At 37.4% G+C, this 27,235-nt stretch overlaps 4 protein-coding genes across 10 annotated transcripts; 2 read left to right on the forward strand and 2 right to left on the reverse strand.

Annotated features, from left to right (window-relative positions):
• The first annotated feature begins 788 nt into the window (after positions 1-788).
• On the forward strand, positions 789-3,190 carry LOC140792550 (gibberellin 20 oxidase 2-like). The gene is made up of 3 exons (XM_073143617.1): positions 789-1,567; positions 1,670-1,991; positions 2,733-3,190. Exons 1-3 carry the CDS (start codon positions 1,011-1,013, stop codon positions 3,009-3,011), a joined length of 1,158 nt encoding a protein of 385 aa, XP_072999718.1. The 5' UTR covers positions 789-1,010; the 3' UTR covers positions 3,012-3,190.
• Positions 3,191-6,156: 2,966 nt separating this feature from the next.
• Positions 6,157-16,051, reverse strand: LOC140792423 (probable methyltransferase PMT26). Of its 3 annotated transcripts, none has more exons than XM_073143418.1 (10): positions 15,780-16,051; positions 14,132-15,182; positions 13,886-14,035; positions 11,722-11,992; positions 11,541-11,651; positions 10,399-10,573; positions 10,019-10,291; positions 9,007-9,201; positions 8,272-8,470; positions 6,157-6,315 (listed from the first exon to the last, which is right to left on the reverse strand). In XM_073143418.1, the coding sequence occupies exons 2-10, from the start codon at positions 15,065-15,067 to the stop codon at positions 6,292-6,294; spliced, it is 2,334 nt and encodes a 777-aa protein (XP_072999519.1). In that variant the 5' UTR covers positions 15,068-15,182; positions 15,780-16,051; the 3' UTR covers positions 6,157-6,291. The 3 variants fall into 3 exon arrangements, with proteins under 3 accessions (XP_072999519.1, XP_072999520.1, XP_072999521.1); XM_073143419.1 differs by having other exon boundaries at positions 15,761-15,905; XM_073143420.1 differs by lacking the exon at positions 6,157-6,315 and having other exon boundaries at positions 8,070-8,470.
• A 1,065-nt stretch (positions 16,052-17,116) lies between these two features.
• On the forward strand, positions 17,117-23,724 carry LOC140792747 (uncharacterized). Of its 4 annotated transcripts, none has more exons than XM_073143909.1 (5): positions 17,117-17,256; positions 18,430-19,440; positions 20,932-21,006; positions 22,529-23,289; positions 23,480-23,724. In XM_073143909.1, exons 2-4 carry the CDS (start codon positions 18,544-18,546, stop codon positions 22,640-22,642), a joined length of 1,086 nt encoding a protein of 361 aa, XP_073000010.1. In that variant the 5' UTR covers positions 17,117-17,256; positions 18,430-18,543; the 3' UTR covers positions 22,643-23,289; positions 23,480-23,724. The 4 variants fall into 4 exon arrangements, with proteins under 4 accessions (XP_073000010.1, XP_073000012.1, XP_073000013.1 ...); XM_073143911.1 differs by having other exon boundaries at positions 23,190-23,289; XM_073143910.1 differs by lacking the exon at positions 17,117-17,256 and adding an exon at positions 17,565-17,701.
• An 855-nt stretch (positions 23,725-24,579) lies between these two features.
• On the reverse strand, positions 24,580-26,200 carry LOC140792556 (NAC domain-containing protein 48-like). 2 transcript variants are annotated; one of them, XM_073143624.1, is made up of 3 exons: positions 25,919-26,200; positions 25,549-25,823; positions 24,580-25,449 (listed from the first exon to the last, which is right to left on the reverse strand). In XM_073143624.1, exons 1-3 carry the CDS (start codon positions 26,079-26,081, stop codon positions 25,009-25,011), a joined length of 879 nt encoding a protein of 292 aa, XP_072999725.1. In that variant the 5' UTR covers positions 26,082-26,200; the 3' UTR covers positions 24,580-25,008. The 2 variants fall into 2 exon arrangements, with proteins under 2 accessions (XP_072999725.1, XP_072999726.1); XM_073143625.1 differs by having other exon boundaries at positions 25,549-25,841; positions 25,919-26,056.
• Positions 26,201-27,235: the final 1,035 nt, after the last annotated feature.

Genomic DNA, 27,235 nt, shown 5'->3' on the forward strand with positions numbered 1-27,235 from the left:
AGAATTTTTTTTTTTTTTTTGGTGAAGAGAAGACCCAATAGCAAAGATGGGTTTGAATAGACCCCTCAGATGAATCCAAAGGAGATTATAATGGGGATACTAGTAAAGTTATATTCTCTGGTTCCTTGGAAACATGCAGTACTCCTTTTGGCATGAAGAAAGAGAGAGCTAGGACAAGAGAGGGAAAAGAACAGAAGAGGGTAGGAAATAAAGGAAGGGGAAAGAGGAGAAGAGGAGAAGAGGGAAGAGGTCTGGCAGAGGTGTTAAAAAGGGCGTGCCTACCCAAACCCTAATAAACCGAATCAACTACCCTTTCTATATAAAATTTCTACGTAAACAAATTAATATTAGACAGGTTTTGAGTTCGGACCCCTGTCGGTTAGTTTATTGTGACAAACAATAAAATGTTCTTGAATGCATGATGTATATATACATATGTATGTATAATAGTAAATTAAAAAAAAAATTAAATGTACATGAGAATCATCAAAGTGAGTTAAGGTTAAGTTAAACAAAGGCGTCACTCGTCTCAGCTGCTGTTTTCCTCCTCTCTCTCTCTCTCTCTCTCTCTCTCTCTCTCTCTCTCCTCCCCCATACCATACCATACCATACCATGATACCATACCATACCAATGGGCGGCCTTTTGGCCTTCTTTCCCTCTCCTCTGCAAAACTCTAATTAAAAAACTCCCCACTCCTTTCTATCTATCCACATGACCTCCATTCAGATCCTCTACAAATCCTGAACAACTCTGCGACCCAATCAGATCTTTTTCAAGCACGTCTGACTGCGACAAGTTCCTACATCTCTTCTTGCATGCCATCACCTCCCAATAAAGAGGGCGGGGGCCCCGCCTCCTCTCCTCCCTTCATCTCTTCCTTTGTCCTTCTGTTGTTTGCCTTCCCCTCCATTACAAATACCCCCTCTCCCACAAACTTTATAAAACTAAACACCAACCATCATCATCATCATCATCATCATCATCATCATCATCATCATCATTCTTCCGATGGATTCATCAAGACCCACCTCGCTCCTCCTCTGCCCTCCCGTTGATGCCGTCTCCGGCGCGGGCAACGCTGGCGGCGGCCTGGTCTTCGACTCGATAAAGCTCCGGAAGCAATCCAAGATCCCGAAGCAATTCATCTGGCCTCGCGGCGACCGCGCGAGGACGGAGGAACCCCTCGACGTGCCGCTGATCGACCTCGGCGGCTTCGTCTCGCGCGACGCGGCCAAGACTTCGGCCGCGGCGGAGCAGGTCAGGTCGGCGTGCTCGACGCACGGGTTCTTCCACGTCGTCAACCACGGCGTGGACGAGTCGCTCACCGCGGATGCTCTCGAATGCATGGACGAGTTCTTCAAGCTGCCGCTCTGCCAGAAGCTACGTGCCAGGCGGAAGCAAGGGAGCATGTGGGGCTACGCCGGAGCCCACACCGATCGCTTCTCGTCTAAGCTGCCGTGGAAGGAGACGCTCTCGTTCGGATACTACGAACACGAAGAAGGTGACAACAAAGTGGTGGTGGACTACTTCACCTCAATACTAGGCAAAGATTTCGAACCCATGGGGTAATTTAATTAACTACGCTATGAACTAAATTTATACAATAAACCACATGCACGTACGTGCCATTAAACTAATTAATTTAATTTAATTTAATTAATTACCAGGTTGGTGTACCAAAAGTATTGTGAGGCGATGAAGGATTTGTCATTAACGATCATGGAGCTCTTGGGAACAAGCTTAGGAGTGGAGAGATCGCACTACCGGGACTTCTTCAAGGACAGTAGGTCGATAATGAGATGCAACTACTACCCGCCGTGCCAGGAGCCGGAGCTCACCCTCGGCACCGGGCCGCATTGCGACCCGACGTCGCTGACCATCCTGCAGCAGGACCAGGTCGGCGGCCTCGAGGTGTTCGCCGACGCCAAGTGGCGGCCGGTCCGCCCGGTGCGCGGCGCGCTGGTGATCAACATTGGAGACACCTTCATGGTATGTATGTATGTATGTATGTATGTTATGTTATGTACTCGCGATGCATGCATGATACAAACTCCACATAGATCAATTTATATAACTATTTTGAAGTTGACTAGATTCGTATACCCGTCTATAGTGTCTATGTTATCCCACTGGAGTTTGACTGCTCTTCTGATCTAATTTGATCTCTCTAATAAGTTGTCATTATGTCTCAAAATATTATATTAACTAGAATAGTGTTAGGATTTTATTTTATTTTATTTTTTAATTTTTTTTATTTTTCTTTTTGGGTTTAACGATCGATGGTGAGCGGATGAGGATGGACACGCATGGGGGGTGATGGCAGGGCGGGGTCCATCCAAGGCATTCGTGTCGTTTTCTAATAGGATAATTATTTAGACAAGAGTCGTATTGGGTGTGCTTATCCCTCTGCTAATGAGCCGAGCCGAACTCAGCCGAATGCTATACTGTAAGATAAGATCTGGCTAGGAGTTGTCGTATCTTAATGCGATTGCCACAACTGGAACGGTATTCATATTTCGCCCCCGTTTATAACATGCTATATATATATATATATATATATATATATATATATTATATTCCGAAAATAGAGTTTAAGCTTCCTGTATAACCGACTAGTTATATTTTACACTTTAGCATGTATAATTGTAACAAATAGCATAATTATCGTGTTACAATTCGCACAACTATAATTCAATTGTCTTTTGCTTTGTTGCCGTTGGTGTTGTGTAGGCACTGTCTAATGGGAGATACAAGAGCTGCCTACACCGCGCGGTCGTGAACCGACACCGAGAGCGGCGCTCTCTGGCCTTCTTCCTCTGCCCTAAGGCAGACCGGGTGGTGCGGCCACCGCCGGGCAATCTTGGGGGCCCAAGATTGTACCCAGATTTTACGTGGGCTGACTTCATGGACTTCACTCAACGCCATTACCGGGCTGACATGCGCACTTTACATGCCTTCACCAAATGGCTAAGCCCAAGGTCCGCTTCACCGGACCCAAATCAGACCTAAGCCTCTCTTTCCATTTACTCTTTTATTTTTATTTTTATTTTTATTTTAAATGGGCCTTCCTGATCATTCAACCATTTATAAGGTGGAGCCCTAATGCATGATATCATGCCCACCTACCATTTTTGTCATCTTCATATTGTACATAAATATGTAGTAAATCAGAGTTCAGTATGTTAAAAGCTCTCTTGCATTCCTTTCCACCAAAAGGATCTCTAAATCCACAGACACAGAAAAAAAATAATAATATAATTTGGATTAAATAAGTATACAATAAGGAAAATCTATATTAAGTATCATGTACTTTGATTTTATTGTGTTAAAGTAATGTAGCCATGGTTAAGCTATGTTAGACCTACAAATGGAATAATGTCTTCTAGTGAAATAAATTAAACAATATGATGTCATTTTTTTTTTTCTTTTGTTTTTTGTAGTCTTGATTGTTACAACTATGAGATGAACCTTTCTTGTCCTCTCTCAGAGACATATAGGAGATAGTTTATGGGGGCTAATGCTTACTTAACTACATGTTGTACCATGTACAATGGAATGTAGTGAGTGGGAAAACAAAGTAGCCCAATATTTTGTGGATCCCACATTAGATTGTGTGCTTGTCAGGAGTCTAGATTGGTCCCTTGTGTAGTTGTGTGGGTGGAAGTTGGCACTTCTTAGATGGGTCAATATACTAATTTTATTATATTTATATATATACATATACTGGCACTTGCTACCTATTTGTTCTTTTTATGTGTGCCTGAAAGAGATAAGTGACAAAAAAAAATAAGAGAGAGAGAGAGAGAGAGAGAGAGAGAGAGAGAGAGAGAGAGAGAGAGAGAGAGAGAGAGAGAGAAAAGATGACAGGAGTTTGGAGATAGAGCTGGTTTGGTGAACGCGAGCCGACTAGACTCATGCAATTAGCTAGCTTGAGCCAACTCATGATCGGCTGCTAGTCATGTTGGAGTGAGTGAGGTCACGTAGGTCCCAATCAGATTTTAAAATTTAGTAAAATTTATATATAACACCGTTACTTTTAACAAAATTATAATTTCACTATTTATAAATTAAGTTTTATAATTTAGCGAATATGTGCAGAAAACACGTTGCTCTGAAATTCGTTAGTTAAAATTAATCAAAGATTTAAGTTAAATTAATTATACTAAGAAAATTATGAAATTATCTCCGACCAAGTCATTCTAAGGGTGTTTTAATTATTTTAAAAATAAAAATATTTTAGTTATTTTAGAAACATTGGTGTTAGTTCGAATCTAACCTAAAATATTTTTCTGCATATATTTATTAAATCATATGACTCGATTTACGAATAATAAAAATATAGATTATAAATCACAATTTTGTTAATATGCAAACTTCCCTAAAAAATCTAACCTCATTGCTTTGTCTTCTGGTAGAGTCGAGATAGAAATTGAACCAAGAGCTCCAAAACGGTCTTTCCAAGAAAGAAATTGCACCGAGATGATGCCCGGCTGCAGAGGCTTTGCTCACCGTCTCCAAGAATGATCAAGGAGAGGGAACTCGGTGCTTTCGAGAAGATTCAATGTTGTGGGCAAAACATAGGTGCAGAAGTACTAAGCACAATTGTCGAGCGTATAAAAGGGTAGAATACTCATTTTTCACTCTCAAGCGAGCAGAGAGAGAAACAACTAAACAAAGAAAGACGACGGTCTATTAGGGACTGCCTCACCCCAGGGTTGAGGCATCTTCGAGCAACGGAGAATATATATATCTTGGCCTTTTCTTTAGAATAATACCACACTATAGCTAATTGGACTTCTTACAAAGCCTTGCAACATGCATGGCCTGGCTTTCCACACTTAAAAGCATAGATTTTTTGAAGAAAGAGGAAGACGGAGGAAGCTAGAGCAAGCGAGGATTGGATGAGGCTTCCAAATATGTGATTGGAAAGAACTCCAGATTGGATTTAGGAGCAAAAGATTAGAAACAGTAGTGCACCCATCGTAAGCCTCAACGGTTGAAGAATGTAATCATAGGGAAATTGGCAGTATAGATTTTGCAACCTCTTCAGGACTATTCAGAGACCGAGGATTTCTTGATTGGTAGTGAAGTGATGAATGAAGAGAGGCAACACCATGATTTCTAGAGCCATTCCTTTGTTAAGTTAGGTGATCCTTCCGTCAAATGGACTCTATATTAACCCTCCCCCCTCTCCCTTTTTCTTTTTTTTCATGGATCCACTTTAGAGTTAACTAATCGTTGAACAATTAAGATATAAAAAAAAAACAAAAAAGAGTATGTTTTCAAGGATATACATGCAAAGTAACCCTATTGATAAGTGTTAGTAGTCTTTTTCTTCTTTACTGTGTCAAGGTAACTAGCATTGCTACAGTGAAGCAATGAATGCCTGGTAAAGCAAAATGGGGGGCTCACCCTAATCCATTTAGAGGTGTTTTCTAAAAATCCAATAACAAAAAAAAGGAAAGGAAACGCATCAATCCGAGATAAACATATAACGACAGGTGATAAATAAAAATAATCCCTAAAAAAATTAAAGAAATTAAATATCCTAAGTTCCGCAATTGGATAAGAAAAACTTACAGCCCAGGCTGCAAAATTCTGGAAGAGCCATATGCTATATATAGAAACTTAATCTCTGATATCATATTAACTCACTAGCTCACTTATATATAATTTATTAGCGATAATATCAACAACGAAGTTAGCTTAAATTATATGTATGCATGGATCACTGTGGTGGCAAAAGATGAACTAAGTCCGACACTAGTTGATGCTTTAATACATAATTGAATATACTAAGCCAAGCCAAAGAGTTGATCTAATCTGTCAATGTTTGAAGGTTATGAGCTATGAGATCTGATCCTATTGAATCTAGTCAAGATAGGGTCTGGACAAATCTCAAACTTCCACCTGTTCATTAGTGGACTAACCGGGGCTCCACTTGAGAAGCCAACAGTGCTCTCAGTGTGTGTGTGTGTATATATATATATAGTGGAAGGGCACCACAAAGGAACAACATGGATGACATATCTATTAACTATGAGGGCCCTTAGTTGTACAATAAGGGTGTAATGCCAAAGAGCAGCAACCAAATCAAAGAGGCAATTTGTTGTTCACTCTCTTTCTTGTCCTTACCTTGTGTAGTTCTGTAGGATGGTAGATCTCTAAAAGTGAGATGGCATGAAATGCTTACTTGTATTAACTTGTAGAAGTGGCCAACAAAGCCCTACAGATTCAGAAAGCTTCATGAGGTCAGCTGATTTGGCTTTGTGATTTGCTGTGCTTTTCTCTATTTTGCCTCCACTCCTGAGTCCTGCAGGCAACCAGGACAAGGAATGAGACACAAATAAAGATGTGGAAATGGAGCTGCAGCTACTGTTAATGTATGTATTCTAAACGCCTAATTCTGCATCAAAACTGCATATGTGCATCTGAAACTTAAAAGGCTTTATAATACACAGACAAATCCACCCAAAAAGTTTTGAAATTTGAATCACAACTCTTATCCAACCCAAAAAGTTCAAGCTAATAGAGTTTTGTCTCTATGGAATACATCAGTTATTTCCACTTGGATTTTCTTATGCCATGAAATTTGTCAGCAATTTCCTCTAGATCCACAATTCAACTCAATAAAACAAGGAAGTATGACTGGCTGACTGCATCCATGTAGATGGCCTCAGAACTCAGATCAGGTGGCATCCAACTCAGCAGAGCCCATTGTTGAGTTATTAAAGATCAATCCTACTTTTGCATCCTACTGTAAATACTACTCAGAAAGACCGCAAGGAGAATACAATTTAGACAATACACAATGAATGCATAAACCTAAGGAGTTTCAAGATCCTGGAGGTTGAGCACAGATTCTCCCCATTCTGCCAGTCAAGATATTCCCGGAGGTTGAGCTAAGACTTCCCAATAAATAAGGTACATTAGTCAAGATATTCCACAGAGCTTGTAACTTCCAGCCTTTCAGATATAGAAGGAAACTTCTTTCTTTCTTTGGCAGATTCATTTGACAGTAGAATTAACTGACATTTAGGAAAAATTATTTATGCAGTACAGTTTGCCACAAATATGACCATGTTTTTCTTCTTTGTTGTTTCTTCTGAGTTTTGGGAACACAAATATCAACATGTAATAAGGACCCCAAATGATCAAAAGAACTTGTTTGCAGATGAAAGGTTGTGTATACCTCTTTGAAGGACTATTCTGCTAGACGAAAGTTAAAGTTGCTGCAGGTCCTGCATCCAGAGGAAATTGCTGGATGACTTTAATATTTGAAGAGTGTCGTGTCGTTGGTACTTAGAGCTGCAAATAATTAAGTGGCGTTTGGATGCAGTTTATTCCTTAAATTTGGTTAGCAGTATTATTTCTTAAACTTGAATAAGGTAACTTGAACCGGTTTAAAAAATATAATGTTTGATTATAAACCCATTTAGTGGCATCATAATTACACTTAGTGTGACATGAACAAGTAGTAGATTTAGGAGATATTTTATATTAAATAATTAAAATACCCTTTATAATGAATAGATGTGGAAAAGAAATAATTGATAATTGAAGCCATGTATTTTCAAGGGCAATATGGTACTTGAATTTTATCGATAAATAATTGCACAGATGGATAGAGATAGGTTTAAATAGGTAGCCAATAAACCTATTTTACCTTGAGCTTAGGTGTTCACTAAACTAATTTAAAAATAAACCTATACTCTCGATCCAACGAGGAGATTTTGAAACTAAAACACTAGACAAGCCAATCAGAACTGTGCCCTAGTACCATATAAAGTAGCCAATTATTGATTTATTTCGAAAGATTAATTTAAGCCATAAATTATATTTTTCTTGTATTGCAAGAACTCGTAGACTTGCTAAGGCCTGATCAAGTTAACCAGATCACATTCATTGAGGCCACCACAAAAATTATTCACAAGGAAAGTGAATAATTATTTCATGATACCTATATCTCAATAATTGTTTTGGGTGGATTCTTAACAGGCATGCACCATATATGATAATGGTGAGAATAAGGGCAAGAAATGCCTATCTCAAGCAAAACCATAAACATGCAAATTGAATGACATTTGATTATTCAAGAATATATTATTCTACAAATATCATGTAATTCAGAGGCATTACCTTCTTAAGAACAAGGTGATAGAGCACAAGAAGAATTAATACATCGATGTGAGTAAAGCATATAACCCAAAAATTATCTATTCTACCTCTGCTGATGATTCTAAGATGTTAACTACATGTTAGCCTCTACCTCTTTTGGCCGCCACACAGTCTTTTGTATACACAACAAGCCCTCATTATCCTTCGAGTAAGTCGTGCGGACCTCCCACTGCAGAGATTTTGCAATGTTCTCCAACTCACTTATGGTCTCAATATTGTCTCTCACAATCAAGAAGCCTTCTGGTCTCAGTATTCTATCCACCTCAGCAATTACTGGCAATAATTTGCATCTACAAAGGAATGACACCAATTATAAACCGTCATGGTAACTAATTTGGGATGTGAAGCATCTTATAGTCTTATATAGTTAAATGACAACAAGATATAGTTACGCTAACAAAAGAAAGGTCCTCAAGAAGTCCCATGTACAATCTCAGGATACATCATGAATACTACCCTGAAAACTTTAGCAACATGATGATCATCATTTCATTGAAATTGGTAGACTTTTTGCAGGTATCCAATTAGATCTTCAAGCATCTGAAAATCATCCTCTCAGAAGCTCAAAAGGTTTTCAGCTGAGGAATTACTTAGATTGAAGGATAATCCCAAAATGGTACAACATCACCATTTCATCAATCATCACTTCTACATTTCATCCATTTAAGGTGTTGATATGCAAAATCTAATACAAAGGATTATGGCAGCAACAAATAGTAATAATAATCGCTATAAGTTATTAGTTTCATACTTCAAGAAACATATTAGTATCAAGGAACTGAGTTACAATGCAGGAGTGAAATACAAATAAGAAAGAAAAACTAACCTCTTTTTAAGTTTGGAGAATAGATGGTCAGCATGTAGAAGATCATATGTCCTCGGGTAAGTGCTGAACGATTCACACCAATCATGATACATTCCAAACAACCCACGCTCATATATAATGGGAAGTGTGTCTGGTGAATCGACTGATACAATATTCATGACCCACACTTTCAGGTCCCGCAAAGCCGCAGCAAAACTGCAAGAGAACTATGTAAAATTGACTTCCAAGTAAAAGTATGAGAAGAAAGCATTGAACACATGGTCTATTATGTTCATAAGAAAAATGCATGGTCTATTATCCTGTTAACAATCAACGTTAAAAAGAAACTGTCTACTTAACTATAGTGAAACTATAACAGTAAACTCAAAATGAAAATAAGCTTTATGATAAAAAGAGTATTTAATTGGAAAAAAAGAAAAGATGTTCCATGATTTCAAAGATCATTTATTACCACATCATACAACATAGAAAACATAATAACAGGAGAAAAATAAAATGATGCAATGGTAGGTCAATAGATCTGCTAGAACTCTATAGAGTAAAATATCATGACTAGCTCACGTGAAAAGAAAATACATTTCCTCCACAGAAAATACTCTGCAGGATTTATTACCATTGGGACCATAATGACTAGCTTATGGCCAAACATAAGTCAAAACATTATTTTACATGGGCATCAGAGCAAGGAAGCTCTCTGTTACATAATGTGTCGGGTTAGATAACATTGAGAACAAACACGAAGATATTGAAGTCCTAAGCAAGATATTGTTGAAGATAGTAGTTTCTTATGATCTTAACCCCTTCATAATGGTATAGATGAGTAAGAGCCAATTAACCAGCAAAGTTTGCATTGTAGTAACATGGTAAGAATAAAGCGAATTACTTTGGTGACTCGACTGTGCAGTATGCTATACTTCTTTGGCAGCACATGTCATGGTATGAGTTCTTAGACAACAAAAGCAAGTTGCAAGATTTCTTTTACTAGGCATGAAGATAAGTGCTATATGCTTACCCCCCATATATAGATCTCATGTCCAGGACATTCCTGACTCTAGACCAGTTGATTCCCACACTATATAAATAAGATTTACTTACGACCCGCTTCCAGTGCTCATAATCTGCCACAAAATCTTCAGGGGCAGGTTTTCCGTAAACTCCAACCTGGGAACTGTTTAACCAGTAAGGTGACTTCTCCAGCCTCAGCGGCCACTCATCTGGCCATTGTGACCCATGAATAGTAGGATCTACAGGCAATTTGTGCATACATGCTTGCAATGGTATATTCCTGGATTATAAGGACAATGAAGTAATGAGCCTATAAGATTAGCACACCTCAAAAAAGGGAGAAATATCTGCTAAGGTAGATGCCTACTCGGTAAATAATAGACATACCAGGCTGCATCTGGCTGATCAAATTCTTGACAGAGCGGTGGGCTTTGTTCTGGTCTTTTCTCGTAGCATTTGTTGTCAGATGGTTTTCTGAAAATTGCCAAACCCACTTCATTTGTCTTATCATATGTTTTTTTCACCATGTCCCAGCACATGGCTTTTGTTAGAGCAGACATGTCTAGCAAATTCCAAATGAAATATGGTTAGCTCTGACTATAACTTTTAATTAGTGAGTAGCTGTAAGTGGCAATGCAAGATCTACATGTATGAAAGGTTTTTTTTTACATAATTACCAATGAAAACTTTTAAAATATCATAATTGTCACTACATTCATTAAAATATCATAATTGCCCCTAAAATTATTCTTTCAAAATTGCCATCATAGTCAGTTTTCAGCAGAATATGCATAGAAAATTCCTAACAAATAGTTGTTAAGACGAACAAATACATATAAATGATTAAAATACTCTTTTCTTTTTGGAGTTTAAAGCATAAAATATTCATTATTGACTTTTTTCTTACAAGAAAAAGATTCTTTTCTTGTACTATGATGTCGATATCATTATATAGATTTAGAACCATTTTAAGTAATTTATCCAAAGGCAAAATGGTCTTTCGTCAATCTAAGTTCAGTAATAACTATGATTAGTTAGATTTAACTGAAGAGGTGGCATTTTTATCAAAGTTCAATAATTTTGGTCGCAGTCATAATTTTCTGAAGAAATGTAGTGGTTATCATGATATTTTGAAATTTTTAGGTAGCAAAAAATCCTTATATAGAAACTATGAGGATCATGGGGTAGAATTTTCATGAAATTCCAGAGTTTTGAGGTCCAACTCATGAATAACGTATTTCCAAATTGCAAGGTCTGGAAACTAAAGTTGCATAATAACAAGTACTGTAGCCTTGTAGGATTGCTTTGACAATCTAATGTTGCAATCATGGATTTCCAAATAAAAAGAAAACCAAGTCAGATGATTGTACGAATTGATTCAGGTAAAAAATTTCATCATGAGGCAGGCTCTAAGAAACATAAAGCACTTAGGTACTCTTCTTTCAGAAAATATCTACACTTCTATGAAAGGCTGAAACATTTACTTTTCCTCCGTCTTATTTGAATAACTAACAAGGATGAACTTTTACCATTCCATATCCCAGCATCTTCCGGAACCTTCCGATAAACAGGAGTAGCAGACCACACAAAGTAACCACCAGGACGTAGCAGCCGATTCAGCTCCAACAAAAGCTTGCCACCTGTAAGTTACAACTTGTGAGATCTCAGAGCAACTTCTCAAAGCATGCAAACTTGCCTAATTTGAAGCACCTTCAATATGCCATGGTACTCTACAACGAGCACAATGAATAACATCAAAGACCCTGCTGGGAAACGGAAGTCTCTTGGTTCCCATAACAGCTGATATAGCTGGAATTCCTCTCTCGAGGGCAAACTGCACTTGGGCTTCATGCTCATCTTTGGGTGCAAATGACATGGTTAACACATCTCTATCAAAGAGATAGCCTCCAAAGCTAGCAACTCCACAGCCGACATCCAAAACTACACGGCTTCGTTTTCCCCATGCTATATCAGGCAGCGACTGCGATAAGGAGTCATGCATGTCAACACATCAGCACAAATATCTAATTGACTGTTAAGTTTTTTTCTGCTATGGAATCGTAGACCTATGAAGCGCAGATATGAATACAAAATATAGAGATACGACTATACGGATATGGAGATACAACAAATTCTTAAAAAAACGTGATATAAATATGACAAGGATACAATATTAAATTAATTAATAAAAATATATTTATAAATCTATTGTCAACATCAAAGTATTTGCAAACTAAAATATTTCTCCTACTAGACTATACTAATATATTTCTAACATCAAAATATTGTATACAAACCTTACGACTTATACTAACATATTCCTAAGTCCTAACATCAAAACATTTTATACAAACCCTATGGCCTATTCTAAATTCTAACATATTTCTCTTACCGCAACCAACTTCAAAGAAAAAAGAAGAAAAGAATAGAAAGAAACAAAAGCTTTTCTGTCTTGCCAAAGCGAAAGTGAAAAAGAAAAAAAAAAGGAAAAAAGAAAGGAAAACAGAAAATGCCTTTTCTCAGGAAGGAGACGAGGATTGTCATCACCCATTGCCATCTTTGTCATCGTTAGTGAGAGGAAAGAGTGGCATCGTCATCAATGGAGAAAGGAAGAATCATGCCATCGAGAAAGAAAGCTCAGCATCAAGAGAGGAAGGCACACCGGTCGTTGACAAAGGAAGACCGACGCAGCACTATGGAGCATTGTCAAGAGATAAATGAGGGGAATAAGGCTTGATAGCTCTTTCCTCTCACTTAAGCTTAATAGGTCAGTAGTTTAACGGTCGATAGCCTCTTTTCACCCAATATAACCGCTGACCAAATACAAACCATATCCATTGCGTATCTAGGCATATCCAAGCCAAATCTAGCAATTAAAATAATTTCTTTTTAGACCAAATATTCTCGATATCTATCAAATATATATCCCGAGCATATCTAACCCATATTCATATCCGATAAGTATCGAGTACAGACACTCCACCTGTTTTGGAATATTTGTGCTTTCTAGCATAGGACATTTGTAAACTTGGAAGTATTACATTTTCTTGATACATGAATTGTTAGAATATAAAAGGAGAAAACCAACAATGGTCGTGCCATGCCACCGTCGGCACGTAATATTTTTAATAAACTTTTTAAGATATTTAGAGATGTTTTTTTATCTTCGGCATGTTAATCTTTAGTTTTTGGTTTAAACATATGTATTAAAACATATATTATAGTGCTTTCTCTTTAGATTATTTTTGTAAATAACCTATTTTATTAAGATAAAACAATAGTTAAATATAGATATTATTCAACACATAATATGATTAATTAATATAATTGAATACATCATAATAAAATTAAACACATAATATTAATTGATAATAGTTCAATAATTAAAACTAATATCTAGTTAAACGTAGAATGATGAAGATGATCAAAAACTTCATTTACCGGCGTAAAAATAACACGAGAATATTGCATTAAATACAGTCGATATTCTTTACAACTCATCCACTAATAACATTGCTTGTTGTAACGTTTCACGTGATCTTCATACAAATAGAAATTTTATAGGATTGTGGCACACTAGAGCACACAAAAAGTTCCTAATGAACTGAGTAAAGAGAGATTTTTTTTTCCTGAATAATAAATATCTTTAAAAAAACATAAACCAACAAACAAAAATCCACACTGCGAAGCCAACTGGAAATTTACCAAAAGTATAGATAGACATAAGTGTTCAAAGAAATCGCACCAAATCCATAGGAAAATAAAAAGATCAAAGACAAGAAGACAATTAACAACTGTAAAAGATAATGGTGCAACAATAGATCTACATAAAAGACCATTTCCCAGTATATGATAATCACATAGGAAAGCATACCTCCTGAATGAAATCTATGTAGTGGAGTGCGCCATGTTTAAACTGAGTCCCACCCCCAGGAAAAGTAAGGTACTCTCCAGAAACTTTAACCCAATTTTGATGCCCCTTGTATGCTGCAAGTTTGGTATGAGGAACATTGTTGTACCATATCTGTAGTATAATGCTGCTTCTAAGATGCAGAATATAGTTTAAATGGACAAAAAAAGAAGCAATATCATAAGGCATATGAAAGGGCAAAACATATACCATGTCCCTGCTCTTGGGCCATTCTATAGGACGTTTATATCCATTTTGAATAGGAACAAGACAGGTCGGAGGCTCTTCAGGACAATGTCTCTCACGATGTTCATAATGTTTGGTGCTTCGGAGCTTCTTGATAGCTTTCTCATTGTCAAGACAAGGTATGTAATCAGACCCTGCTGTGGCATTACAAAGTTTCCAAATGTAACTTAATTGGCCAGCTGGTGAGGAAGATGCCTGTAAATCCTTCTCATCTTTTGATTCCGCAGCTTGAGTAGACCATGTCTTGTTCTGGTTATCGGTCTCATTTAAAAGTTCAAACTGTGCCCCATCTAGAAGCATCTCTTTTGATTTTGAGCCCAGGTCCTTGTCTTCATTTGGTTCCATCTCCATCTGACGTTGGTCTTGCTCTTCCTGTTTTCTATCACCTTCAAATTTCTCCTCTTGCTCTAACTTCTCAGTACCAGATAGTTGTTGTTGTCCATCATTTTCAGTTTCCTTAGAATTATCTTCTGAGCCTGTCTGCAGCTCATCATACCTGTTTTCCCTATTCTTCTCTGGGTCATTTCTGTCAATTGTTTCTCCTCCCTCATTTCCATTAAACTCCTCTTGAATCTTGTCTACTGGGTTCTCACTTGTTTTCTTTGTCAAATTTTGGTCCTGCAAACCATCTAAATTTGGTTCATTCAGAGACTCTTTCACCAATTCTTTAGCTACATCCCCCGAGCTCTGCTCAGATGGCTGAGATTTAGTCCGAGAAGCTTGATCTGTCACCTCAGATCTAATCTCCAGGGAAGACATTTCTACTGGGATAATGGTCGAGGAGGTCATCATCCATACACCAACTAAAGAAAGAGCAACAAACACAACAACAGTTGCAGTCGAGCAGTATGATGATGATGGTCTCCTACCATCTATCCGGGTGCTTCTACCAATCATCATTTTTTACATGAAAAAGGCCCTCAAATAATCTATCTAGAAAGGGAAGAAGAAAGGGAATTTGATCAATTCACAACTCTCAACACTTTGCGCAGCAGCTAACAGATCCAAGATAAATCTGCACAGGCACAAATATTCTATTAGAATGTTCGCCTTTAGATATGCACCGAATTGAATAGATTCACTAAATCATTACTGCACAACAGTTGATACAAGCTAAATAGAACTAAACTGCTGCACTTTTCACAACTTCTAATACACCAAGCACCGGAGATGGCTTACATGAAAACTAATCTTTTCTACTCAAAGAAGATTCCGTTCATACTAAAAGAAGATCCCATATGCTAACAAACACTCATTAACGACCATCAAATAACAAAATAGTATGGGTGCTGAATGCGAAATCGCAATTCTCTTGTATTTCATCCGCTCCGTTTCCCGAAAAAGAAACCGAAAGCAGCACACAGATCTCAAACAGTACTTTTGTCGACAAAAGTTGCAAAAGAGTTCATCGGCACAAAAAGTTGCACTAAAACCAGATCCAGAATCGTAAATGCAAAGAACCACTCATTCTGCTGCAATCTACCAGCAAAATTTCAAATAAAAGAGCAAAAAGAAAAACCTAAATCTCAAGATCTACAAATAGAATCGCAAACAGAGCTCGATGGATATTTATCCAGAAACAACGAATCAAACCGTAGGGCTGGATCCGTACATCCTTTAGCTGGAAACCCGCTTCGGATCTCGACGGAGAGAGAACAGAAGACGAAGAGATTCGAGGGCTTTCTTTCCTCTCCCAGCTAGTACCGGATTAGAAGTACCCCACGATATCATTACGATCAGTACTACAATAGTTAATCCATTTCAGAAATAATAATTAAAGAACGATAAAATAAACAAGAAAGCAACTACAATAGCGCGGAAGGAGAGGGAAGGGGAGCCAACTGAGAGTAAATTCAAAACAAATGTGGGTGTAAAAGATTAGACGAAAAAAAAAATGTGAGCGAAAGAGTAAAATTGGGAAGGGTAGAAACGTCCGACGAATTACATCCATCCGACAGCTCTTAATTCGGCGGGATTAGAGCATTCTTGCGTCAGAAGTGGGTCGAGTGTTTGATGTAACAAGGCAGTCCATTTTACATTTTTATCCCTCTCATATATAATATTTCGGGAAAATTATATTTTTATACCATTTGTTTAGGATTAAATTTACTTCACTATTTATAATTTTGTTTTCATCACTTTAAATCGAATCAAAAAAATTTATAGTTTAATTTACGAATTTTATAGTTATATTTACTCATCTTTGCTAGATGGATTCTCATCTATTATCAGAATAATTGGACGGATGACAAGTCAAACAAATAGCTTAATACTAATTCTAATTATCTTCCAATATTTTTAATTAGTCTTTTATTTTATTAATTAAAAAATAATTATAGAAACTTGTATATATAAAAAGAAAGAGAAAAATAAAAATATAAAAGCAAAAGTTGAGGTAGAAGCAACAGAAGAATACGAGTCATCTTTTCCTATTTTTATAATATCACATCAGTGAATACAAGGGAAAAGAAAAATAGAGGCGTGAATGACAAAAGTAAAAATTATCCAAATTTTTAATGACAAAATTATATACAATTAAATTACAAAATTTCTCGTCAAAACTTTTAAACCCGTGGAATAATATGTTGAGCAATGATTCGATACTAATCAATTAGTAATAAAAATAAATTTTATTTATCGATAATATAAGATATTTTATATATATAACTAGATTAACCGATAAGTAAATTAAAATATAATTATTTTTTAATGGCTTATTCTTATATTTAATAAGAGAAGATGCAGTGAAATTTATACGTGATTTATTTTTATTTTTTATAAAAAAAAATAGAGAAATAAAATATGACTAATTTATTTTTATAACGAATACTTTAGTAAATTAGGAGAGAGAAATTAGTAATTATTATTAAATTATTTTTGTAATATGTTAGTGCAACGAAGTGGCAAAACACCTGGCCCTTTTGGCTTGTGCGCCTTTCCACAGTAAAGAATAGTAGAGCCCCGTCACCACTTCTTTCTCTGGAGAACTCCGGAGGGCAACACTTCTTCTTCTCTATCCCTTGCTCGCGCATCCGACTCCAAGGAAAAGGCTCGAAGATCCCTTTCCCCATTTCGACAGCGCAAAATCGGTGAGCCTAGTCTTTATTAACAGATTCCTCCTTTATTTTGTGTCAATTTCGATTTTTGAAGCGCCAAGAAAGAAGATTTTATCCCCATACTGCTAGATCCCTCGTTTCGATCATCTTCTTTGTGTTGATTAAGACCCCCAATGCAATCCGTAGTTGTTAATTAGAATAAATTGCACCGATTTGTCCCGAATTTCGGGTAATTTTAGCATATTTGGCAGCAATTCACGGTACGTTACCAGTTTTTTCTTTCTTCAACTGACCCAATCTGGCATCTGCGGCTGTGGAAGTGTGTTCTGGAGAAAATTTGACTGATTTAGTTCAGAAAAATTCTGGAATCCAAGGTATTTAAGGTCGTGCACTTGGGAAGACGCCAACTTTATCTCTTGAATAGGTTCCATGGTTATGACCCGTGCTGCATTGGTTAAAAGTTAGAACCCAAGTCTAGGTATGCGTCTCAAACTAAAATTTCGAAATTATTTGCTTTATTTTTTTATGTACTACTTTGGAACTTTAAATTGAGGTGGGAGGTCGCACTGCCCTGAAATATGGGGAATGCTACAAATACCAATATGATATTCTTTCTTTTTTCTTAGACTGGTACTCAAAGGACTGCCTTCGGCTTTTTGGTGGCTTGCAGTATGTTTCTATGTTGTCTTATTTAGTACATATATTTCTTGCTTTATTTTTTCTTTTCAATTCTTTACTTTGTTTTTAGTTATAATATTTGAAATCCTTTTCTCGTAATTCTTATGTTTTGTGTTCCTTTCTTTTTCGTTTTTAAATTTTCCAAAATTTTTACTTCGCATTTTTCTTATTTTGTCCCTTCTCCCTTTTCTTCCTTTTTTAAGTCAAATAAATAGCTATATTTGCAGTAATGCCGAATGTTTAAACTAGCTTTCTCCTTGTTTTGCTACTATAATTATGAAAACAAAGAGAAAAACAAGGTATTGGTACCTCATGCTGTTATGGATTTTGCAAGAAGGCTGTAAAGAAATGGTTCTATTAAATATGGTAGTAACAAACCATGCATGATTTTCTTTGTTATTGACAAATATTTTATTTTAGAAGTTTAGTTGGTAGCCAATTTGCTATTAGGTTCTAATACGAAGAGATACCATATATTAATTAATCCCAATAAGAAAAAGGACTAAAATTTTATTTTATGCCATATAGGTATGCAACAAGCCTGTTTTTCTACTTCTCGTGACTCCTCTCTAAAGTGCACTCCTTCCTTCAGAGTAAGTTGGATACATTTTACTGAAGTTGGAGAAATTGTTTATCCATCACATGGGCCTCACGGAAGAAAAGATGCAGTTAGATGGTGGAAGAAACGACATGGATTTACCCACCATGAATAGTCAGAATTTGAACATATCTACATGTGGTATCGATAAGGATGCATACCTCTTGTTTTGTCGAGTTTGCCACTATGCCGAATCTGATAGAAGGGGTGATGCTGCTTTGAGCTTCTTAGATATATCACCGCCATCACATGAATTGTTGGAAATTGATAATGCTGGAGACTCGAGTGTTAAAGTTACCAGAAAATTGCCCGTAAAGGACAACACTAGGTCTGAGAATGCTGAGAAGAATCCTGCATTTCTCGAGTTTATAAGCCCAGAAGGAGAGGTATTTATATGTAGCACTGACACGGAATCAGGTTCTTGTGATTACCAAGACATTCTGATTGATCTAGGCTGTTCTTGCAAAAATGATCTTGCTCTTGCACATTATGCTTGTGCATTGAAATGGTTTGTAAGTCATGGATCTACAATATGCGAGATTTGTGGAGCTGTTGCTAAGAACATAAGAATCGAGGATTTTAGAAAGGTTGTGGCTTCTTTGAAGGACAATGAAGCTTTAAGGGAGAGGACTGCTACTGGGGAAGTTACTCACCTACGACTGGAGGCAAATACAAGAGCCGATCCAGATGCTATAGCGGCAATTCGCAGGCAAAGGCTCAGTGAGATCTCATTATGGTTTAATCCACATAGTACTTCCATAACAATGCCACAGGAACCTGTGGAGCAATTGTCCTTTAGCTCAAATAATAACCCGACAAGAAATATTGTTGCTATAGAGCATCCATTGACTAAACAGGATGTCGGAGGTATCGTGATTTTAGTTACCATGGGCCTCCTTATGATTACAATTGCATGGTTTACTGCTACTCATGTTGGTAAGGTATGTTTCTGTAGATGGTAGGTTCAAATGTTTGCAATAAGTGCATTTCTGGAGACCAGTTTTTTTTTAGTTCACCACTATTCTTCCTGGGAACAACTGAACAAGTAGTTATCTATAATTATTTTTTAATGTGTCTTAATTCCTACTGGTAAGTCTTTATATGTTCATTAGAATTTTCATCCTTTTTATTTTGTGGAGTCAAAATTTACTTCAGGGGGAATCCATTATCTTAAAGGAATAGTTAGATAGAAATAATCTTCCTATTTTTTGTATCATTGTCTGGTCACTACTTTGTAGTAGTATAACAATGACCAGAAGTGTGATATACCTTTCTAGTTATCAAGTTAGAAAAGGAGAACTAAATCAAATGCGAACTAGATTGAATGCTGCATGCTATTGGCCACCTAATTAGATTAGTTGGTAATAGCAAAATTTTCCAAGTCGATAAGTTAATAATCACTTAATCCATTCCATTAGTTCATAGAATCATAGTAAATCAGTACGACCTAGAAACAATAGATAAAATCAAAGTTGACGCTTCAAATTGTGTGCTCGTCAATAAATAACATATAAATAAACTTTACCTTTTGAAATTATTTCACATTGTTTGTAAGTCATCCTTTTCTTCTGATGTCAATGAAGTTTGAGGTACAAAACAATTATTAACAAAGTGAAAAGAAAAATACGAGTAATAAGGGAAACAGTAAAGAGAATGACAGGCAACCCTACTGTTTGGAACTTCTACTGGTTCATCCTGTTATTCACTTGTAGTTGTAATAAGCAAGAGAGCTCATGACCAGAGATGATGAAATCAGCAAAGGTAAAATAGGAATTAAGTGGAAAAGAAGCAAAAACATGCATCTTTCGAAATGGGTTGCCAACTTGCCTGAACTTCTTATAATTGATCTAATTTCCTTCTAATATCTGTTCTTTAAGGTTTTTATTCAAGAGGATAAGGTTATTTTTGTTTTATTTTTTATGAGAGGTTTTTCTTCCACTGTCATTGGCAGTGCCAAGGGATCTATGCCTTTGAGATCCTGAGGGATTGCTAACTGTGAAGTTTTTTTATGTTTTACCATGGGAGTCGTGAAATGCTCAATGTTTTTATGGAAATCAAAAGCTTTAATTGGTATCTTCTATAATTGAAAACCCTGTCTTTGAGATTGCTCCTTGCTATTCTGACAATCCTAAACCGACATTTTCCTCTCAATTTTAAGAGGAACACCACATGAAAGTTTTATCAGGAGGGGAATCTATTACCAAATTTTAACTCATAATTTGTCCCCATTGTGCTAAAAAATGTTTAAATGTTCTGTAGCATGATAGGATTCATGGTATATATTAATTCAGTATTATTATTTTGTCAAAGGTCCAAAATAAGTTATTGATAATTATCAGATTATATGACATATTCTGCTTGTGCTTTTATTGTTTTATACTCCTATGGAAGTGATGATAATTCACATGACTATATATTTGGTGGATTTGCAGAACGTTGCTAAAATTGGTCTTCATGTGCTTCTTGGAGTCATATGTGCATTAACGGTTTTGATCTTCCTTAGATTTGTAAGTAGAACCTTGACTCTTTACAACCTTTATAGTTTATATAGTCTTTTTTATGCTTCAAACATTTTTCTATTTGTTTTCTATTTCCTTTTGGCTTGTTTCATCATATATTATGCGTACAAAGATAAAGTGATCAAAATACCTGCATACTTCAGTTCTACCTTCTGGTTGGTTCGGTGGGTAGTATTAAGTATCATTACAGCTACTGTGAAATTCTTTAATAGGTGAAATGCTATAATAGTTCGCGCTGGCAAGAAGTTTGTGGACCATAAATCTCTGTGTGTGGATCGGTGGTGGGTGTGTGATATAGAAATGCAGTACCACTTGGACTATCTTTGCTACTATGTCTGTGGTAGTACTCAATTTAGGTGCTAGAAGCCCGCTGTGGATTTCATAGCACATTCAATACCAAAAGGAACAAATTTTGAAATTGGAAGTTGGAACTCACTCATCTCAAGGATTTTGCTGTTATTTGCAATATTCCAGACTTCTCTTGTTCCACTATGTGGACTTCAATAGTCAAATAATCCAGATACTAATAATATAAGGAACAACTAAGTTATGTGGATTCAGGAAATATTTGGAATCACAATTTAGAGGTGGCTAACTGACAGATTAAGGCCATGTATTTTCTTTTGCCGTAGCCCAATATAAAACATGTTCATTTGTTATCAGGCTTTCAATATATAGTGAATCAAAACAGTTAAAACTAGTACTCTTGTTCTGGTTATCTATGTTGATTAGGAGGGTCCACTACAAAAGAGAAGTTGCTATTCTGATGAATAGATGTGGATAGAAACCTGTTTTATTTTCTATCTGGGTTGATTAGAAGAGTCCATTGCAAAAGAAAAGTTGTTATTCTGATGAATAGATGTGGACAAGAAAATGATTGGTGCAGAAGATTTTCTTTTAGGGAGTAGATTTATAAGGATAGCACTTGATATGTAATAGAGTACTCCTAGGCTTGCTAGGCTTGCTAGGCGGCAGGATTAGGGTCAGATGAAGGTGAAGGCATTTTATACACTCTTTTCACCAAGTAAGAACCTTTTGACTAAATAGTTGAGGCTGGAGTTGATTTTGAGATAATAAAATTCTAAACTTCCCTTAAACTTATATAAAGACTTCTCTGCTGAGGTAAGATTTTTATATCCTACCAGTTATCCCCTTAGTTTCCAAGGATAAAAAGAAATAATGATGATAAACTTGTTCCTATAACTTCTATGGACTTCCATATTGCCCCTGAACAAGTTCATGGCATTAATATGATGAGATGAACCATACTACTAGCGAATCTCAATATTTTACACGCATTTTTGGTTAAGTACTTCTACTGCTGTTCTAGGTGTGCGCTTTTTGAGAGATGGTTCTTTCTGTTTTTATTGATCGTAAAATTACAGTACAAGTTTTCTCTTCTGACTGATCATTACTGTTCTATTGAAGATATTAATGCCACTTCTGCTGTCCAAATAGGGGTCAGACTTCCTTCTCACAATACAATTGAAGTTCTATTTTCTAATGACAGGTCGTGCCTAGAATAAAGTATGGACCAGCACGATACTGGGCTATGTCATTCATATTATGCTTTCTTGTATTTGGAGTATGGGCTTCTCGGACCCATGAAGTCCGTTCTACATGATACCATTTCCACGAAATTCGTCTCTTTTCCCTCCTCTACCATGCTTCCTGATGCTTCCTTGAAGGTCAATGCAATGAACCATTTTCTGTTAGCAGCCTCCTATGGTAGATTTGGACCTTTCAGTTCAGGTGCATCAGAGTATTGGCTTTGGGCGCGTTGAGGACCCAATGCATGGATTTCAGAACTTCCATATATGTATCGGTTAGCAGCAATGGCAATCTCAAATGACTACTGGAACACCATCGATGTGTTTTCCGTCATGCAATCTGTGTTCCACTAGAATTACACTTTTTGAGAAGCATACCTTGAGATTTTTGGCCTTTTGAACTGATTTGAGTTTGTGCTGTCTCTTTTCTTCCTTTCTTTCTCGGAAGACCTTGTATAGTAATATAGCTCTTTGTACATTTCTTTTTCCAGCATTAATCAGGCAAAGCGTCTAAAAATCTTTTGGTACTAAGTTTGAAATTAACCCTTTATAAACACACTGGGATCCAGAAGTAGCAAGAAGCAAGTGTCAATGCTTCGTCATAACCTTGTGATCTAACAGTTTCAGTTGTCTCAAAAGATCCCAGAGCATGTGGCAGAGACCAAGAGAGCCATCAGACTTGAGAATTCCATCAATTGGGCAACATTGATCTACTAGTCAGGTAATTTCTGCTTTAAGATGGTGTCGACTTCTCAGTCCGTAGAACCATTGATTTCTGGAACATATCTAATTTGGCATGTCTTTGTCTTCACTCTCAGAGTTCTTTTGTAAGATTCCTTTTCTTTGGAGCTTATCAGTTGATTAATTTTTAAGAATAGTGAAACGTTTTATTTGCCATTGCTAATGTGCAGAACAATTCTAGTGCTGGTCGTGAGGCTGTGTACTATTGATTTTGGTGATGAAGATGTTGGAGCTCGCTGATGGATATTACGTTTGACTGATTGCCGTCGAGATTTTTTTTAAACTCTGGTGATCAGAAACTTTATAAATCCATGGTTGGCCTTTGAAAGAGTTACCAATTTTTTTTCTAATCATGTGTATATTCTCTTTTCCTTTGCTATATAACGTGTTGCCTTGATTGGTCTTCTTTCTTTTATTATCTCTTGAATAACGTCGAAGTCCGTGGGATAATCTTGTGTACAGATTTTCCTACGGATTGGATCTATCTCACTTTAAGCGGTACCCATATTGGAGCATAGGACAATAATCGAGGCATATATATTTTTATTTTTTGTTTCTCCGTTTGGAAGAAACTTTTGTTTGGGTAAGCAAGGAATATTTTTCATAGGAAATTTTTAATGTAAGAAGTGAGAAGTGTCAATTAAGGATCCTACGTGATTTTTTTTCCCCTTTTTAGTGCATGAATATATATATATATATATACATATATATATATATATTTGGATTGATTTGAATTTATCTTGTTGGATAGTTTAGGAAATTTTGGAGGAAAAGAAGTTAAAAAGAAGGAAGAGGGATAAGGAGGAGGAGGAGGAGGTGATGGTGGGATGGGTCAGAGAAGGGAGAGGGAGGGAGGGAGGGAGGGAGGAACGAGAAAGAGTAAAAGAAGACAGGGAGGGAGAGAGCATATTAAAGAAAATTAATTTTATACATATTTTATAACTGTAAATTAAGTATATTTATAAATTTACTTATATTTTATTATTTAATTGTGTAATGTAATAATACTTTGAATAACTTGCTTAAGAATTTATGTTTGGTTACGAACTATGTCACTGACTTACTTTATATAAAATTTAATTAAAATATACATTAGTAGTTATTTAGTTGTGTGAATATTTAATTATAAAATATATTTAAGAGAGTTCTATCTCATGAAAAAGTATATTTTATTCACAAACGAAACGCTACTTTAGGCTACACAAATATCCTTTTTATATTGTTATCTTTTATTTGTTTCTTATCTTTTACTTGCAGGAAAGATTGAAACTTAGAACTAAATTAATGCTCTTTATTTGCTCAAATTTGATTTAATTCAGATCCAATGAAGGCACTAAGGCTGTGGAGCTATCAAAAATAACAAATTCATACTAGTGCCTTGCATCAAAATATCATATAAAACTACTCCATATTTTAGGTGGCAAAAATTAGGCGCCACCATTAACAAGCATATCTATCTATCCATCTAAATTTCACACAAACTATCTTTTTAAGTATCATCTCGGGATCACACGGTCTCATTGCCACCATCCACACGATCTCGATCCAACGGCTTAAGTTTCCTTCATCTGGCGGCTCGCCTGAGTGGCCCCAATATCTTTGTTTTCTTGTTTCTTTGTTTCTTTGTTTTTTGTTTTCAACTCCCCCACCCCCCAAAGGCATGCTCCTCCTCACGTGCCAGATCCGAACCGGCTTTCACCTAGAACGGCTTTCCCCAGTACATGAGAATGTCTTGGAGAAGCGGGTCCCTGAACCCGGGCGAGAGCGGACCGACCGGTTCGAGCTGCGGAAAAAGCGAACCGGCGGCGCCGCCGATGGTATTCATCGGGTCTTCAAACGTCCTCTCCCACTCCCTCAGCCTCGGCTGGCTCTGGACCTCGCAAGTGAACTCCGGCGAGAGCACGTGCTCCGAGCAGCTCGAGTCGGTGTTCAGCCGCGGCATCGACTCCGTCGACGGATCGAAGTAGGTCAACTCCCCGAACTGCGGCACGTGCGGCGGCAGCACCGGCTTCCGCTCCTGGGAGGACGACGACGGCCGAGCGATGACCCTCGAACCAGCCTGCTTTTGGACCGAATTCGTCGCATGATTTTCCGTGCTACCCTTCTTGTTGTAGATCCGGCACAACACCCAATCATCCAACTATTTATAAATAAATATTAAAAAAAAAGTGTTTCAGTTATTATTAGGCATTGTTCGATTTTGAGAGGATAAAAAATAAGTAAAAAATAAGATAAATACCCTCAGGCTATTCTTCCTGCGAGCCGATCTGTCCACGTCAGCGAGGCGGTACTCGTGCATGATCCAATTGGTCTTCTCCCCCTTAGGCGCCTTTCCCGAGTAAAACACCAAGGCTTTCTTTATTCCCACGGGTTTGGGTCGCCCGACGGGCTTATCCGCCCCGGTAGCCTTCCAATAACCCGACCCGGCAGCCCTATTGGGTCTCGACCCGTTAGGGTACTTCCGGTCCCTCGGCGAGAAGAAGTACCACTCCTTCTCTCCGTACGACGCCATCCCTGTAATTATGTTTTATCCTAAAATTATTTAGTGGTCTTTTTACATATCACTACATACATTTTAATCTTATTACTAAAAAGAAAAGAATTTTTACCTGGGAGTTGCCATGGATCATACTTATAGAGATCGATCTCCGCGATGATAGGAACTGGGACCGAGAGACCGGCACATTTCCGGCAAAGGTAGTGCATCACAAGCTCATCGTCCGTCGGATGGAACCGGAACCCCGGCGGCAGCTGCAGATCTAGGCCGCTCATTTGTCCCTTCCCCCTCTATAGATCTAATCTCCACCGTCTGATCAACCTCTCTCTCTCTCTCTCTCTCTCTCTCTCTCTCTCTACTATAGCTGTGTAGGGAGAGAAGCTTATTAAAACTTGGGAACGGAGAGAAGCCCACCATTTATAAAGAAGACGGATTATGACACGTGTGGGCCAAAACAGGACAGCTTCCAGAAGTACACGTGGGCCTGACCGCAATGGATTTGGCTAGTTGACTTAATGCGCCTCCACGTGTCGGGAAGCTACCGCGCGTCCACACTCGGATACTGTCACTGCTTACGCCATCCGCCTTGGACGCACCCGCACGTAGCTCGCCCTCGTGGCACGCTCCCCGGCTACGTGGACAGCTGCTCCGCCGGGACCACCGGACCACGACGGCCGGCCGTTCGGCGCGCGACGCGTGGAAGTTAGCGATGCTTCGAGGAAAGTACTACTAGCTTTTCTTGGCTTCCATTATTATTATTATCATCATTATACGGACGTGGATAAGGATGAATGCTAAGCGAGGTTAGGTATGGAGCACGGATTTTAGAGGGCATAAAGTAATGTTTGAATTATTCTTTTAGACACGTGAGATTGAAGTGGATGGATAGACTCAGTCCATGGTGATATAACTTACCGTCCCCAGAAAACTATAGCTTAGAAAATATATATTATCGATCTCTATATATAGTTTATATATTTTACTGTTACTGTATTCAGATGTTAGTTCTATATTAAACCGGGGAAAATTTTATGAGGGTTTTGTTTTGTTTTGTTAATGCGCCTTCTGGATTAATTCCAAGAAGGTGGGCATGAGTCAACACCAACTTTTGGGATAAGAACTGGGGTTGGAAAAGCTTTGAGCAGGGGAGGTTTGACGTGTGTCCATGATGGCTTTGGAATATTCTTTTGTTTCATTCTTTTCACCGAGGCTTATCCAGGACTTTTTGTGGAAGGGAAATAAGCATGCATGTTTGTGATGGAGAAGGGACCGGACGACGGCAAGGAAGGAAGGAAGGAGAGTTATATTCTCGATTCTTTATATATATATTTTAGATTACAGATGTCTTTATGTGTGGATAGCATCGCATGCAATCTTAGCAGCTGCTGCTTTTGTACTACTATTATTCCTGTTATGCTTTCAAATGCTT

The sequence above is a fragment of the Typha latifolia genome, chromosome 7 (genome assembly GCF_019914945.1).
Source record: "Typha latifolia isolate L0001 chromosome 7, TyphaL0001v2, whole genome shotgun sequence".
NCBI lineage: Eukaryota > Viridiplantae > Streptophyta > Magnoliopsida > Poales > Typhaceae > Typha > Typha latifolia.

Excerpts from the sequence above, each read along its gene's own strand:
- LOC140792747 (XM_073143909.1), top strand. The coding sequence starts at position 18,544 with ATGGGCCTCACGGAAGAAAAGATGCAGTTAGATGGTGGAAGAAACGAC. Across the intron at positions 19,441-20,931 it reads CTGCTACTCATGTTGGTAAG|AACGTTGCTAAAATTGGTCT; the intron begins GTATGTTTCTGT and ends GTGGATTTGCAG. Across the intron at positions 21,007-22,528 it reads TTTTGATCTTCCTTAGATTT|GTCGTGCCTAGAATAAAGTA; the intron begins GTAAGTAGAACC and ends TTCTAATGACAG.
- LOC140792423 (XM_073143418.1), bottom strand. The coding sequence starts at position 15,067 with ATGATGATTGGTAGAAGCACCCGGATAGATGGTAGGAGACCATCATCA. Across the intron at positions 11,993-13,885 it reads ACATAGATTTCATTCAGGAG|TCGCTGCCTGATATAGCATG; the intron begins GTATGCTTTCCT and ends TCCTTATCGCAG. Across the intron at positions 8,471-9,006 it reads TTCTCCAAACTTAAAAAGAG|ATGCAAATTATTGCCAGTAA; the intron begins GTTAGTTTTTCT and ends ATTCCTTTGTAG.
- LOC140792556 (XM_073143624.1), bottom strand. The coding sequence starts at position 26,081 with ATGAGCGGCCTAGATCTGCAGCTGCCGCCGGGGTTCCGGTTCCATCCG. Across the intron at positions 25,824-25,918 it reads TGATCCATGGCAACTCCCAG|GGATGGCGTCGTACGGAGAG; the intron begins GTAAAAATTCTT and ends ACATAATTACAG. Across the intron at positions 25,450-25,548 it reads GCAGGAAGAATAGCCTGAGG|TTGGATGATTGGGTGTTGTG; the intron begins GTATTTATCTTA and ends ATTTATAAATAG.
- LOC140792550 (XM_073143617.1), top strand. The coding sequence starts at position 1,011 with ATGGATTCATCAAGACCCACCTCGCTCCTCCTCTGCCCTCCCGTTGAT. Across the intron at positions 1,568-1,669 it reads AAAGATTTCGAACCCATGGG|GTTGGTGTACCAAAAGTATT; the intron begins GTAATTTAATTA and ends ATTAATTACCAG. Across the intron at positions 1,992-2,732 it reads ACATTGGAGACACCTTCATG|GCACTGTCTAATGGGAGATA; the intron begins GTATGTATGTAT and ends GGTGTTGTGTAG.